Here is a 16,702-nt window from a genome sequence, read left to right on the forward strand (position 1 = left end):
GACCTAGGGCCTGAGCCCACTGCGAAGCCACCCAGTCCCAGGAGGGCGTTAGAGGCCGCAGGGGACCCCACTCGCTGTAACTGCCGCGGACGAGCCTCCCACGGAGTCGCAGGGAGACATGGTGGTGGCGGCGAAGGCGCTGAGGTGGTGAGACTCTTCTCTCCACCCACTCCCGAGAGCGCGGGAAGCGATCAACCCACTCCAACCCTGTCCGGTCGGGAATCTCAGATTCCCCCTTCCGCTGCCGCCTTCAGGCAAGCCGGAGAGACGGGGGTCACGGCGAGGGTCAGAGGGTAAAGGTCTTGCTCCCAGCAGCCTCCGCGGTGGATACGTCGCCATCTTGGATCCGCGGGACAAGAAAATTCATGCGGTGAGTTTTTGGCAAATTTTCGGAAGTCTGGCTGCGGGGCGTGCGGCGGGGACGGCGGAATCGGGGCCCCCGCAAGGCGGGGGAATGCCTCGGGGCCGGGCCGGTCGTGTCCAGGGTCCTCGGGCAGCACCCCGACCCGCCGCTTCCCTTTGCTTTTGTCTCGGCTCCAATCGAGAGAGGGAGAGCGGAGCGGGCGGGGAGGGGGGTGGCGGCGGCGGAGGGAGGGAGGGGGGGTGTATGGGGGGGGTGGACGGGACGTAAAGCGTCGCTCTACTTGGGCCGCTGCTGCGGTAGCTCTAGAGCTTAGGCCTGGTCTTATCCGCGGGTGGCTCGGCTTTCCCCAGACTCAGTTCCCCGGGCTCCCGCCAGCACGGAGGAGCCGCCGCCGCGCTGCTTCCTGGGGAAGAAGAGAAGGCGGCAGCGGTGGTGGCCGAGGAGCCTGGGCCCGCTTTAGACAGCGCTGCTGCCTTCCTAGCAGCTGCCGCGGTCTCTGGCTTTTCAGTCTCTCACTACGTGCACATCATCCGCAACTTGTGTGCTTCTCTATACTTAACATGGGAGGCACTGAAGTTGCTAACGGGCTTCAGGCCTTGGGGTACCAAAGATTGTAGACGGTGGAGGGGGAAGGAGTGCAACTGTGATGCCTCTGCTACCGCACCCGGAGGATGAAGCTTCCGTGGTATTGGAAAGACTGAGTCCCGAAGGTCCTCCGGCGGTAGAGGAACCCGAGACGCTTCAGTCGGTGAAGTTGCTAGCCCTAGGTTTCCGCTTCCGCTAGGGCCTCTCCATCTCGGTCTTGGGTCTAACTTAAAAGTTACTCTGAGGAATCAGTGGAGTTAGGGCCGTCATAATTACTAGTCGAGGCTCTATGGTTTGTCCAGGAGAAAGCCTTTTAACTGTGTGAAACTGTGCTCCTTAGCGCATGTGAATTGTAGTTGCCTTTCAGGAAAGCATTTCCTAGGTTTTAGAATATGCATTTATTTCAGGCCCTGTGGCTACAGTATTTCCACCACAAGTCTGACATACGAGTACCACTCTCTTGGAATGAATCTAAACTTAAACTTTCTTCCAGTCGTAGGAGATACCATCACTTTTCAACATCCAGAAGGGTGCAACACATTTTCATTTCTGTAACTCTTGCTCAAAGGATCGTACCTCAATTTTAGTCTAGACGTTCTCTAATTATTAGGTACACTGATATCAACCCTTAGATTCTTGGGGAAGAGGGAAATCTGTGTATGAAGGAATCCAGATTTGAAATTGGACTTGAACGTGTTTTCTTTCATGCTTGATACTAGGAATATCTAGAGCTCAGGACAATAGGTGCAGCTTGTGATTTGCCTTTTGAAACAACCTAAGCATAAATGATAAAAGTATGGGGTGAAGGAAAGATGGGATAGAAATTTTAAAATACCTATTTTCATACCAGTTTTATGTTGTTGAGAGTACTTGTTATACTTTACAACAGTTCTCTCTCAAACGTCACTTAGTATACCTCTTTTGCAACTTTGGAAGGTAACTTGATTCCAGATTTAAAGGGTTGATAAAGAATGACAATGGACTGAAATGGTTAAGAATCTTCTACATTCAGATCTCTTTCAATTGAAGTTTCTTAATGGACAAAGAGCATTAGTAAGCTTTGTATGTTCTTTGGTTTGTAGTTCTTTTGTGATATTAAATACTGAAGGACAAAAGCAAAATACCCTTTTATAAGACAAAACTCTTAACTCTGTTCTATCCACTTCTTACTTTTCTTTCTAATATTTTCATTTTCATTTACTTTTAAAACCTTATTTTTCCTCCTTTATTCCGAGAGCTTGAATTTCAGTCATTTCTGTAAACACTGCTATTTTAGAAAGGAAATGAGAAACTGTTTTACATTTTTACATCTTAATTAATGCTTTGTTAATTCCAGTAAGTTAATGTAAACATCATTTGTTGGCAGAACCCTTTTGTTCTACGTATACAGTATAGAAATATCTGTAGCCTAATTGATGCTCTTGGAGAATGAGAATTGCCTGTATGTTGAATCAAATAACAGATGATAACTTTAAAAGTTTTTTTCAGTTTCTATTACACTTACAAGGAGCTCTGGTGGTGCCGTGGTTAAAGCACTGGGCTGCTAACAAGACGTGGACAGCTTGAACCAGCCAGCCGCTCTATGGGAGAAAGATGAGGCAGACTGCTTCCATAAAGATTTAACAACTTTGGAAACCCTGTGGGACAGAGTTCTACTCTATAGGGTGACTGTGAGTCAGAATTGACTTGATGGCAGTGAGTGGATATTACACTGATGTTTCAGAATGAATTTGTGTTGTGGAAAAATGTGGGCAAACTGCATGAATGAGTGATTTATACACCCTTTATTTGGGAAGTACCTGAAGTTGAAGATATTACAAAACTCAGAATGATATACCTTCCCAAGACAACTAATTCCTATTTTTACTTCATATCTTTGAATGTTTAGTTTACTTTTTGATTTTTCCAAGATGCTTTTATCATTAATTATAACCTGAAAATTCTGTTTACTCAAAAGTAAATAAATAGACTTATGAGTAGATTTTACTAGAAGTACTTCTAACCAAGTTTTTTGGGTTTTATCTCTTCCGTAGATACTGCTATTAAAAGTACTTATATTTTGAAATACCATTACAGATTTTTTCAAAACCCGTGGAGAAGTTATAGTTTTACTCTATTTTTAGGGACAAATTTGCTTCATAAGATTTTGTGATAATACAGAAAAGTAAAGAAAATGTGTGCTTCATGTATATATATCAAATAGTGAGTGCATACTAATAGACTGGTAAAAAGAACTTGGTTTACAAGTTGTTTTTTGCTCTTTCAAAGCAATGTTAAATGATAATGGCATTTTTCCCCAAGTTTCTTAAAATTTATGATCACATTTAAAAGCGGATTCTTAACAATCCCATGCATCTGCCCAAATAGGCATTTGAGGACAATTTATACAAACAGTGCTACCAAACCAAAAACCAAACTCATTGCCATCTAATTGATTCTGACTCATAGTGACCCCCTCCCCCCGCCATTGGGTTTCCAAGGTTGTAAATCTTCGCAGAAGCAGACTTCCTCATCTTCCTCCAGTAGAGCAGCAGGTGGGTTCGAACTTTGGACCTTTTGGTTAGCAGCAGATGCCTTAACCACTACACCAACAGAGCACATTTGACAGTGATAAGTTGTCATGTGCTGTCGAGTCGGACTCGACTCAGCGACCCTTCCCTTGGGTTTCCGAGGTGGTATCACTATGGAAGTAGATTGCCCAACCTTCCTTCTGAGGAGTGGCTGGTGGTTTTGAACTGCCAGCCCTCTGGTTAGCAGTCAAGTGCCTTAGGCACTACACCACCAGAGAGCTCCTAGTAAAAAGATAATACTAAATATTTATGATTTTATTTGTTACCTAGACCTCCAGTGGATTTTGTAACACCAAGAAGTAAAAGAAACCAAAGTACCAGATAAGAAAGTTTCAGGGGCAGAGTTAATCTTAATTGTAATGTAATATTTTAATATAATTACCTGGTATATTCATATCAAGGGATTTGGTGCTATGATGGAGTCATTCTGTTTGATGGTATAGGTGATCTTCCTTACTAAGGATGATTTCTACCTATGATACTTCAAGGAATTGAAGTTCATTCTGAGTTAAACTAAATATTTTGGAAAGCATTATACTAAAATTGATTTGTTGCAGGTAGTGTGCTGAGAGAAAGAATGGGAATTAGGGTTTTAAATTTTTAAAATTTAATGATTTCTACTTTGGTTTTGTTCACTGAATCCTTCATTGTGAATAATGCATGTGTTTTTTCTTTTTGTTTATTTGTTTTAGCTTATTTTCCTGTTTGGCATCCTTTGATTTCTCTCTTAAAATTTGCCTATGTGTGACACTTTTACATATAAGTCTTTAATATTTCAACAACCATTCAAAGTAGTATAAATACCTACATTTTAAAAAAGAGGAAAACTAACGTTCACAGAGGTTAACTAACTGCCTGCAAGTGTGAGGTGGTTGTAAAAATGACATGGTAGAAGTCTGATCCCCTAACTTCATGAGGGGGGAGGATCACCATCAATAGCACCAGCCCAAGGCTAATTCCTGTAAGATGAGGGTCAGACATAACTCCTGTCTCCAACCTTTTTACCATGAGACAGTGTGTCTTGTTTATTTATTCCAGGATGACCTAGAAATTGAATTCTACAGTTTTTTCTGACAGCTTGTTCTCTGAAATACAGATGCAGATCTCTAGGTGTATTACTTGGAGGTATGTTGTGTTATGAAGTAATATAATGGTTTACAGTGTCTTTTGAGAATATTTTTTAGCTTATATAATATGAACCAAAACAAAACCAAACCCACTGCCATTGAGTTGATTCTGACTCATAGCGATCCTCATTGGGTTTATAATGAGGTAAATCTTGATGCAGGTAGATTGCCCCATCTTCCTTCTGAGGTGTGGCTGGTGGGTTTGAACTGCCAGCCTTATGGTTAGCAGTTAGATGCCTTAGGCACTGCGCCACCAGGGATCCTTTATATGGTATGGAAATACGAAAAAAAAAAAAAAAGAATTTTCTAGGAAAAAATGAGCTTTCTTTCTCTGGACACTAACATGTATATGTATAAATTCAGGATGAAAGTCTGTTTAGATATAGTTAGATATTTTGGACATGTTTGCTATTACCTGTATATTTTTCTATTATTTTGCATTCATGGATATGTTTTTGCTTGTACATGTGTATTTTAACTGTCTATCTCTTCTCCATTGCTTGACGAACTTTTTATTCCTCAAAGCTCAACTGTGGTTTCATGTTCTTTATGAAACCTTTCTGATTCCTAGAATTCTTCTGCTGTGTGGCTATTATTAAAAACTTCTGTTATTGAATGTGTCACACTTTATTGTAATTGAATGTTCATCCTCCCCTCTCACTGTAATCTCTCCTGGCCTGTGAACACATGTGAGAAGTACTTATATACACTTTTAGTGCCTTGTATAATGTGTAGAACTTGATCAACCCACTGCCATCGAGTAGATTCCGATTCGTAAGTACCCCTATAGGACAGAGTAGAACTGCCCTGTAGGGTTTCCAAGGCTGTGAATCTTTATGGAAGCAAACTGCCTCATCTTTTTTCCATGGAGCAGCTGGTGGGTTTGAACTGTTGACTTTTCTGATAGCAGCTGAATGCTTTAACCACTGTGCCACCAGAGCTCCTGCACAATACTTGTTGTTATGTGCCTTTGAGTCAGCCCAGACTCATAGCGACCCCTCCTGGGGTTTCTGAGGCAGTATCATTATGGAAGTAGATTGCCCCATCTTCCTTCCGAGGAGTGGCTAGTGAGTTTGAACCGCCAGCCTCCTGGTTAGCAGTCAAGTGCCTTACATACTTAGTTTGGTCTTAATAAAGATACATTAAACTCGTAGCAGGTCGTCATTTGACCCTTAGTGTGTCAGAGTGCTCAGTTTCCAATCCATAGATCAGAAGAAGGGATAGAGAGCACATCAATGTGCTTTCACTTTGAATTCTTAGAGTTTTTCCTCTTACCTGTCAGAAATTTGGTAGCCAGCCTTTTAAAGAATTGTGTAGAGTGAGTGAGGAACTGAGGCAAGGATGTTAGGAATAAAGGGAAAAAAAATCAGTCTCCTTTTTGGTTTTTGATAGAATGGTTAAGAATATGTTTTCCTGCTGTGTTTTGCATACTGAGGTCATGGTTGAAGGGAGATGGTTTTGCATATGAACTCCTATTAGATTTAGGCTTTTGAAGTTAGAGGCTATGCTGTTTTCAATTTTTTACACTTATGCCTAGTCTAATGCCTAGTGCAAAGTAGGAGTTCTTCATTTCCTGTAGCATCCTCCCTAAGGAAGTTAGGTGAGGTGATTTACTTTTATCTCTGGGCAGTCAAAAATCCTAAAAGTTTTGAAAAGTGAATTTTTTTTTTTAAATAAGTGTGGTAAAATCCAACTGTGATTGATAACAGCCTATTTATCATCTTTAATTACCCCTCTTAACCTTATTTCCCAATGTTTTGATAAGAGAAATGTTGTATTTGATTATGGGTATTGCCTAGACCACCCTGAGGGGTATTATATAGTCATGTGTTGCTTAATGCCTATGATACATTCTTTGAAATAGGAAGTTATGTGATTTGGATGTTGTGCGAACACCATATGGTTGTCTGTCCTTTTTCTTTAAACATCTTGAACAAGCTTCTTGCCTTAGCAGTGATCCTCGGTGTGTTGAGAGGGATTTGCATTTGTGTTTGGGCCTCAATTCATGGCATTAGCAGTTTCTCATCTGATATAGATCCATCTTGCATTTTTGTAAGCCTTGTAGCTTTTAATGAAGCTGATCCTTTAAGAACTTGGAGAACTTATCTATTTGTGAGGATCGTTGTGACTGCTGAGTGTGACATGCCTAAACCAAAAGCAGTATCATTCACTGATTTTTCATCTTCGTGTTGTTTAATAACATTTTGTTTCATTTCTGTATCAGTACTTCTCCTTTGCCCTTTTGTTTTGCCATCACGAGCAATGGTTTTGGTGCATTTTGGAACCATGATTCACTTCACAGGAATACTTTTGAAAGAAAATTAAACAGATAGCATGTTACTGTATTCAACAGACATGTGTTACATGCTATTGAATGTTGCTTCCTATACCTATGAGTGGAAGGATACACTGTTACATGGTAAACTTTGTAGATAGAAAGTACAGTATAAGTCACTAAGTAATGTACATATTTCTTTTGATTGTCATGACATGTATACATGGTAGGTTATGTATACTGTACCATTAACAGTTGGCAACAATCACTTTGTACAATCACTTTGTACATAAGAGACACGAGATACATACGTTTCATGCAAGGAACCTGTTGCATTAGCTATATCTTGTTCTCCACTTGGGATTTCTGAGCTCCATTATAACCTTATAGGACCAATGACCTCTATGTGGTTGCCCTAAAGGATGCATGTCACATGACTGTATATCCTCAGTAGTTAGAAGACTATGTAGTACATTGTTGTTGCTGTTAGATACCATCAAGTTGGCTCCAACTCATAGCGACCTTATGTACAACAGAATGAAACACTGCCCGGTCCTGCACCAGCCTCTCAATCCTTTCTGTACCTGAGCCCATCATAAAATCAAAACCAAACTCATTGCCATTGAGTCATTTCCGACTCATAGTGACCCCCTTTAGGTTTCCAAGGCGGTAAATCTTTATGGAAGTAGATTGCCCAGTCTTCCTTCCATGGAGTGGCTGGTGAGTTTGAACTGCCAACCTTTTAGTTAACAGTCAGATGCCTTAGACACTACGCCACCAGAGCTCTTGAGCCCATCATAGCAAGCATTAAAATCTGCTGAAAGAATGATGGGCTTTTGAAAGTCACATTCTATGGGACTTGACTCAAATAAATGTTAGTTTTTTGGTGGCTTTCTTACCCATTAGCAAACTGTTTTTTGAAATGCACTATATTCACCAATAATGAAATGTTGAGATCGATACTGCTTTTTTCCTTCTATTTTACTATTCCTTCCAAACTTTTCAGAGTATTTTATAATAAGAGAGATAGGGATGAGAGTCCTTTAAAAACATTTTATGCACTATAATATTAGACGTAGAAATCAGTTGTACTAGGTGCAACTTTTAGTAAAGAACATAAGCATATGGATAAAACTTCAACTCTGTAGGTGGATTCAGTTTTGTTAGTAGATGAAAAGTAAAATCTAGATCCCAAAGCAAACCCATTGAGTCAATTCCAATTCATAGTGACCCTATAGGACAGAGGAGAACCGCCCCATCGGGTTTCCAAGGCTATAAACCTTTATGGAAGCAGACTGCTACATTCTTCTCCTGCAGAGCAGCTGTTGTTGTTGTTGTTGTTATGTGCCATTGAGTCAGACCTGACCCATAGCGACCCCTCCTTGGGTTTCCAGGGCAGTATCACTAGGACGTAGATTGCCCCATCTTCCTTCCGGGGAGTGGCTGGTGGGTTTGAACCGCCGGCCTTCTGGTTAGCAGTCAAGTGCCTTAGTGAATTTGAATTGCTGACCTTTTGGTTGGCAGCTGAGTGCTTTAACCACTGTACTCCCAGGGCTCCTAACTAGATTGTACTCTCTACCAAATTACCATTAAATTAAACTGCCATTTTTACGAGAGCCTAATGTATGACTTTTACATAAAATTCTCACAGTGTCTAATAATTAAGCAGTTGTTCAAAGCAAGTGTAAATACCTACATTTTAAAAAAGAGGAAAACTAAGGTTCAAGGGTTGACTAGCCTAAAAGTATAGAGTGGTAAAAATGGTGTGGCAGAAGTTGAGACCTCTTTCCACAAAGAGGGAGTATCACCATTAGCAACATCATCCCAAGGCTGATAACTATGAGATGGAGGTCCCACATACCTCCTCTCCAACCTTTTTCCCACCAACTGCCCCTCCCATGGCACACATTACTTCTCTGCTGGATTGCTGGATTGCAGTGGCCACATAGAATTTACGGATAATATTCATGATCATGGGGCTTATTAGGGAAGTAACAGGTTGCCATTCAGGATTAGGAAAGACTCCGGATGCAGTCAGGATAGCTTCTTCACAGTTGTGCCCACAAGCAGACCTTTCCCTGGCCTTCAGTCCCTCTGGCCTTTTGTGGTGGTGCGACCTTGGACAAAGTGTCACAAAGCTCCTTATCTCTTCTAATAAATGCTCAGAGGCACCCCAGTCCACCAGCAAGCCTCCTGTCTGAAGGCACTTGGCTTTTTGTTCCATGGGCCAGTAAGCCCAATTCGTTGTGCCTCTCTGGTCTGGTTCTGCTGTTACTGTTTCTCTGTGGGTCTTTCCAGTACAGGGACGTCTGGTCCAGAGGACTCACTCTGTATCCATTTCTGTAGTCAGGTCTCCTTCTTTCCACCTCTGGGATGGCTCATTTTAAGCCTAGTGAGATGACAAAACTGACCAATCTTCTTGTTAGGTTTTGATACACCTTATTTGCATAGCCCTACTCCATCATTTAGGAGCTCTGGTAGCTTAGTGCCTAAGGCACTTGACTGCTAACCAGAAGGCTGGCGGTTCAAACCCACCGGCTACTCCTCGGAAGGAAGATAGGGCAATCTACTTCCGTACTGATACTGCCTCGGAAACTCCAGGAGGGGTCGCTATGAGTTGGGTCCGATTCGACGGCACATAACAACAGCAACAAACTCCATCATTTAGTAGGCATTTTCAAGACCATGGTTAGAAAGGCCATAAAAAAGGCACCCATCACACTGCAATGATGGAACCAGGGATTCATGCCAAGGCCATTTAGCTCTAAATGTATGGTTTTCATTATGTCTGGGTAACGTCTATAAATCATCATTTTACATAATCTGTGGGCTGCTAACCAAGAGCTCAACAATTTGAACCCACCAGCTGTTCTGTGGGAAAAAGATGAGGCATTCTGTTTCTGTAAAGATTTATAGCCTTGGAAACACTATGGGGCAGTTATACTCTGCCTGTATGATTGCTGTGGGTAGGAATCACCTCGATTGTGGTGGGATTGGGATACACATATTTAAGTCTAAAAATAAAAACTTGCTGCCATTGAGTTGTTTCTGACTAATTGTTACCCCCATTGGGTTTCCAAGGCTGTAAATCGTAATGGAAGTAGATTGCTTCATCTTATATTTTCTGTGCCAAAAACTCATTCAGTTTAGGGGACCAGTTAGATGGTGGTACCATGTACATTGTACATGGTAGAATATTATCTAAAAGAAATGATTTGCTGATATACATAAAACACCACTGATGTCAAAAACATTATGAGTGAAAAAAGATGAAAGAATGCATACTATAAGATTCCATTTATTTGAAACCCTAGGAAAAAAATGAGAGTGAAAGAAAGTAGATCAGTGGTTGCTTGGGGCCAATAGTGGGGATGAGAACTTTGAGGGTGATGGAACTATTCCTTATTTTAATCGTGGTGATGGTTACAAAGGGATATATGTATTTAAAAACTCACTAAAAGGTGTGCTTATAGGGTCACTATGAGTTAGTATTGACTTGATGTCAATCAGTTATGGACTTCCAGTGTTATATTTACATATTTTTATAATCTCCTAATTTCATTACATTTTGCTTCTCAATTTAAGCTATTCCTCATAATATTTTTTAAAAAAAATATAGACAAAGGAGTCACTCTTAGCATTGTGATTCAGAGCCATGATAAATTGTGTCTTCTGGCATTCCAAGATAAGCATAATTTAAAATGCAGTTATTTAACTTGTAATATAGTATGAAAAAGGTTACCCTCAAGTGGATTCAGACTCATGACGACCACATGTGTGTCAGTAGAACTGTGCTCCATAGGCTTCTCAGTGGCTGATTTTGGGGAAGCAGGCAGCCAGGCCTTTCTTCTCAGGTGTCTCTGGGTAGACTTACACTTCCAACCTTTTGATTAGTAGGCGAGCATGTTAACTGCTAACTGCTTCCACCATCCTGGAAGACTTAAAGGCACATTTAGGAATGGATCTCATTTGTCACCGGGGCACTGCTTATATTTGAAAATAGTGAGTAGTTAGTAGTAGGTAGACAAAGGCAAGATAACACTTAGGTACTGTATGAAGTACCTTCTGTATGTTACTCATCGTTCATTTGTACACAAATAGTTATTCAACACCTATTGTATGGCAGGCACTATCCTAAGAGAAGATAGCAGTGTACAATAAATAAATAAAACATGGTATGGCAGATGGTAGTAATTGTATAGAGAAAAATAAATCAAGGGAATATGGAGTATGCATGAAATGCAGATTTAAATAGGGTGATCAGGGATGTCCTCCCCTAGTAGGTGGTTATGTGAGCCTGTGGTGAGCAAGCCTGTGCATGCTCAGGAGAAAAAAAAAAAACAAAAAAACAAACCCAGTGCCATCTAGTTGATTCCGACTCATAGCAACCCCTACAGGTTTCCACACTGTAAATCTTTATGGAAGTAGACTGCCTTATCTTCTCCCATGGAGCAGCTGGTGGGTTTGAACCACCGACCTAGTTAGCAGCCAAGTGCCTTACCCACTACGCCACTAGAGCTCCTTATCCAGGAGAAAAAAGTTCCAAAAATGGACAACAACGAAGAGCAAATGCCTTGAGTTAGGAAGAGAACTGTAAGGAAGTCTGGTTAGAGTAAAGTGGTTAAGGAGAAGAATGAGTACAAAAACTGTGGACCAGAGGTAGATCAGAAAAGACTTTGTAAAGCCAACATCAGAACTTTGGCTTTTATGCTAAGTAAATGATTTCATGTATAGTGCTCCCAATTATTTTACAGAGTGGTGGAATTGTTCCCTTTTTACACATAACCTTTACTGTGCAATGTATCCTGTGTTGTGTTTTAAACATGTTGGTTTTAACCTGTTAAACTGACTTCACAGCTCTCTGTTGGGATGCAGTCCAGAGTTTTAAACACACTGCACTATATCCAGGATAGGAGCTCTGGTGGCATAGTGCCTAAGGCCATTGGACTGCCAGAAGTTTGTCAATTCAAACCCACCATCCACCCCTCAAAAGGAAGATTGGGCAATCTGCTTCCATAGTGATGTTGTTGTTGTTGTTATATGCCGTCGAGTTGGACCCGACTCATAGCGACCTCTCCTTAGGTTTCCGAGGCAGTATCACTACGGAAATAGATTGCCCCATCTTCCTTCCGAGGAGTGGCTGGTGGGCTTGAACCGCCAGCCTTCTGGTTAGCAGTCAAGTGCCTTTAGGCACTACGCTACCAGAGCTCAAGTAGGGTTCGTGATAAGTTGTAAACAACTTGACGACAGTGAGTTTGGTTTGGTTTTTTAGTGCAAGGAAGAAGCTCTGGTTGCACAGTGGTTAAACCATACAGCTGGTAACCAACAGGCTGTCAGTTCTCACCCACCATCTGCTCTGCTGGAGAAAGATGAAGCAGTCTGCTTTGGTGAAGTTGGAAGCTGTATGGGCCAGTTCTACTCTGTCCCCTAGAGTCACTATGAGTTAGAATCAACTCATTGGCAGTGGGTTAGGTTTTTTTCTTTTTGGTTTAGCACAAGTAAAGGCTCAAAGTCTTTTCAGTGATTTAAAAGCTGCTTGTGTAGCAAGTGAACATGATTGTGATGATGAATTTGTTTTGAGTAGGGGTTGCTTCTAACATTTCAAAGTGAGCAAATTTACATAACATTAAAGGACAAACTACGAATTGTCCATGAGTCACACATTCATATCCTGTGACTCTGTACATTCATGGATCTCAAAGTAATTTTGAAGCCCTCCAGAGAAAGCTTAATAGAACATTTAACGTAAAATCTTGGTTATGTTGTTAATGTTGATACAGTACATGCAGTTAAGAAAACTTTTCCTTAAATTTTTTTCACATTGTCCATTTTAAACCATTTTCACACCAACTTTAGTATGTTGTTGTTAGGTGCCATTGAGTCCTCTCCGACTCATAGTGACCCTGTGTACAACAGAGCAAAACACTGCCTGGACCTGCCCCCTCCTCACAATCCTTGCTATACCTGAGCCCATTGTTGTAGCCACTGTGTCATTCCATCTCATTGAGGGTCTTCCCCTTTTTTACTGACTCTTCACTTTACCAAGCATGATATCCTTCTGACAACATGACCAAACTAGGTGAGACAAAGACTGGCCTTTCTTCCTTCCAAGGAGTATTCCAGCTGCACTTCTTCCAGGACAGATTTGTTCATTCTTCTGGCAATCCATGGTACTTTGAGAATTCTTAACCAACATCACAATTCAAAAGCATCACCTCTTCTTCGATCTTCCTTAGTCCTTGTCCAGGTTTGACATGCGTATGAGGCAATTGAAAATACCATGGTTTGAGTTAGGTGCACTTTAGTCTTCTAAGAGACATCTTAGCTCTTCAGCACTTTAATGAGGTCTTTTGCTGCATATCTGCCCAGGGCAGTATGACATCTGATTTCTTGACTGCTGCTTCCATTGATGTTGATTGTGGATCCAAGTAATATGAAATCTTTGACAACTTCTCTTTTTTCCATCTATCTATCCAGCTTCTCAGACTGTTTGCTCAGCATACAGATTGAATAAATGTGATGAAAGGATACAACCCTGATGCACACTGTTCCTGAGTTTAAACCACGCAGCGTCCCTTCGTTTTGTTAGAACTGCAGCCACCCAGTTTATGTACAGGTGTACAATTAAATTTGGAATTCTCATTCTTATCAATGTTATTCATAATTTGTTATGATCCACACAGTCAAATGCTTTTACATAGTCAATAAAACACAAGTAAACATCTTTCTGGTATTCTGGCTTACAGCCAAGATCCATCTGACATCTGCAGTGAATTCCCTCATCCTCTTATGAATCCAGCTTGCATATACAGTAGTATACAATATACTACTGTAACCATTTTTGAATTATCTTCAGCAAGATTTTACTTGCATGTGATAGTAATACTTTTCGATGATTTTCATATTCTGTTGGATGACTTATCTTTGGAATGGGTACAGATATGGATCTCTTCAGTCAGTTGGTCAAATAGTTGTTTTCCAAATTTCTTGACATAGATGAGTTATTGCCTCCAGTAGGGCATCTGTTTGTTGAAACATCTTAATGGGTAGTCTGTCAATTCCTGGAGCCTTGTTTTTTGCCAGTTCCTTCAGTGCAGTTTCTACTTCTTTCTTCAGTACCATTGGTTCTTGATCATAACCACCTCCTGAAATAGATGAATGTTGACCAGTTCTTTTTGGTATAGGGAGTCTGTGTATTCCATCTTTTGATGTTTCCTGCATCATTCAATATTTTGCCAGTAGAATCTTTCAGTGTTCCAACTTGAGGCTTGAGTTTTTTTTTTTTCCTTCAGTTCTTTCAGCTTGAGAAATGCTGAACATGTTCTTCCCTTTTGATTTTCTAACTCTAGGTCTTTTCATGGGAGCTCTGGTGGCGTAGTGCCTAAGGCACTTGACTGCTAACGAGAAGGCTGGCGGTTCAAACCCACTAGCCACTCCTTGGAAGGAAGGTTGGGCAATCTATTTCTGTAGTGATACTGACTCGGAAACCCAAGGAGAGGTTGCTATGAGTTGGGTCCAACTCAGCAGCACATAACAACAACAACAACAACAGGTCTTTTCACATTTCATTATAATAATTGACTATCTTCTCGAGCTGCTCTTTGAAATCTATTGTTCTACTCTTTATCCTGTCATTTCTTCCATTTACTTTAGCTACTCTCCATTCAAGAGCGAGTTTCAGAATCTCTTCTGACATCCATTTTGATCTTTTCTTCCTTTCCTGTCATTTTGAAGACCATTTGTTTTCTTCATTTAAGATGTTCTTGATGACATCCCACTATTCCTCTGGTCATTGGTGTTCAGTGTGTCAAATCAGTTTTTCAGATGGTCTCTAAGTTCAAGTAGGATATATTCAAGGTCATGTTTTGCCTTTTATGGACCTGCTTAATTGCCTTCAGCTTCAACTTGAACTTGCATGAGTCATTGATGAGCTGTTCCACAGTCAGTTCCTGGCCTTGTTTTGGCTGAAGGTAGTGTGCTTCTCCTTCACGTCTTTGCACAGATGTAGTTGATCTGATTCCTGTGTATTCCATCTGGTGAGGTCCATGTGTATAGCCAGTGTTTATGTTGTTGAAAAAAGAATCACTAGTAGCTGGAATTTTTGTATAGTATCTGTATTTTAAACTTACATCATATTTATGATGTTAAATATTACTTTTTTCCAGGAAGCATGGAATGACCCTTAGGGGAGGGAACCAGAGTTAGAATTGTAACATTTTATTATTACTCCTACAATAAAAAATAATGTTAGGAGAAACCAAAGAAATAGAATATTTTTAATTATCAGTTTACACCTTAAAATTGAGAATAAACTTTTTCTAACACATCTTAGTATCATTGACAATAAAGTGATAAGATCAGTCTCTTATGTGATTGGTGAGAATGTAAATCGATGTTGTAAACAAGAAAAGAAAGTGAATATTAAAAGCTATGGGAAATAACCTTTCATGCATTCCACAAATACTTATCTGGCCCTGTATGAAGTTTCAACATACATTAATGAACAAGACTGACTCACTCCTTACACATTATGTAGTGGCAGAATGATAAACAGTTTTTGAAGTTAATTGCTATATTACAATAGATGCTATCAGAGAAGGGGATTATTTAAGAAAGAGTGTTTGGGAGAACCCTGTCTGAGAGGCATCCTATATCATGTGCTAAGTTCTATACATACAGTCTCATTTACTCCTCATAATAATCCTATGAGTTAGTAAGTATTATTACACTTGTTTTTCTAGAGAGGGCACTAAAGGTTGAAAAGTAATTTGTTTAAGGACACAGAAATTAGTTAAACATTGGAACTATTAACTAAAAAGTTCATATATTTCAAAATAAAAGTTATAGTAATGTTCTCTTAAGAAATAATTACATTTGCAAACAAAAATTCAAATGCAAGAATATTTACCACAGTGCTATTTATGAAAGTGAAAAATCAAAATAAAATGAAATGTTTAATTACAAGGAATAATTTTCTCTTTTCCATTGTCATTGAGTAGATTCCGACTCTGGTTACTCCATGTGTGTCGCAATAGAACTGTGCTCAGCAGGACTTTCAGTGGCTTACCTTTCAGAAGTAGATTGTTAGGCCGTTCTTTCTAGATACCCTATTGGATTCAAACTTCAGTCTTTCTGTTAGCAGTCAACATGTTAATTGTTTGCACCACCTAGGGAATCCAAGTATTTATTAGATAAACTATACTCTAGCTATTAAGAGTCATGTTTTTTATGGTATTAAATGACTTAAAAATAATTATGTGTCTTTTTTTAAAATGTAGGCTACAAATCAGTGAATAAATCCCATTTTCTGTATTACATAAGTGCCAACAGTGGTGATCTTGAAGATGGTGAGGTTCCCCTCTTTTTTTGTTTTCCTATGTCTTATAAATTTTCCACATTAACTGACGCTACGATAATAAAGGAGAAAAACAAAAGGTACATACCCCTTACCCTCCAAACATACACAACTAGAAAAACACAAAAGGACAAATGATGTTTGCCTTGGTTGAAAGCTTTCTAGATTGCAGGATTACAGTTATTTATTTTTTTTCTTCTTTTTCTATAATAAGCACATGTTATTTATTATTAGTGTTTATCATAGATCTCCTTCAGCACATAACCTCACATTTTATTTGCTTCATATAAACATTTTTAAAGGAATAAATAATAGTATTACTTCTTTGGTATGTTACAATAATATAAGTATATGTATGTGTGTACATACGTGTGTATGTGTATGTGTGTATTATATATATATAACAACAACAACAATATATATATA

General features: G+C 39.8%; 1 protein-coding gene across 1 annotated transcript in view; it reads left to right on the plus strand.

Annotated features, from left to right (window-relative positions):
* Window positions 1-454: 454 nt before the first annotated feature.
* Window positions 455-16,702, plus strand: part of CNOT2 (CCR4-NOT transcription complex subunit 2) — a 230,332-nt gene continuing 214,084 nt past the window's right edge. Inside the window, exons 1-2 of the mRNA XM_042783115.1 lie at window positions 455-627; window positions 715-903. Coding sequence (XP_042639049.1) covers window positions 455-627; window positions 715-903 — 362 coding nt within the window. The remainder of the gene's footprint in view (window positions 628-714; window positions 904-16,702) is intronic.

Source organism: Orycteropus afer, unplaced genomic scaffold, assembly GCF_000298275.1.
Source record: "Orycteropus afer afer isolate SDZICR_OR568_19922 unplaced genomic scaffold, OryAfe1.0 scaffold00685, whole genome shotgun sequence".
NCBI lineage: Eukaryota > Metazoa > Chordata > Mammalia > Tubulidentata > Orycteropodidae > Orycteropus > Orycteropus afer.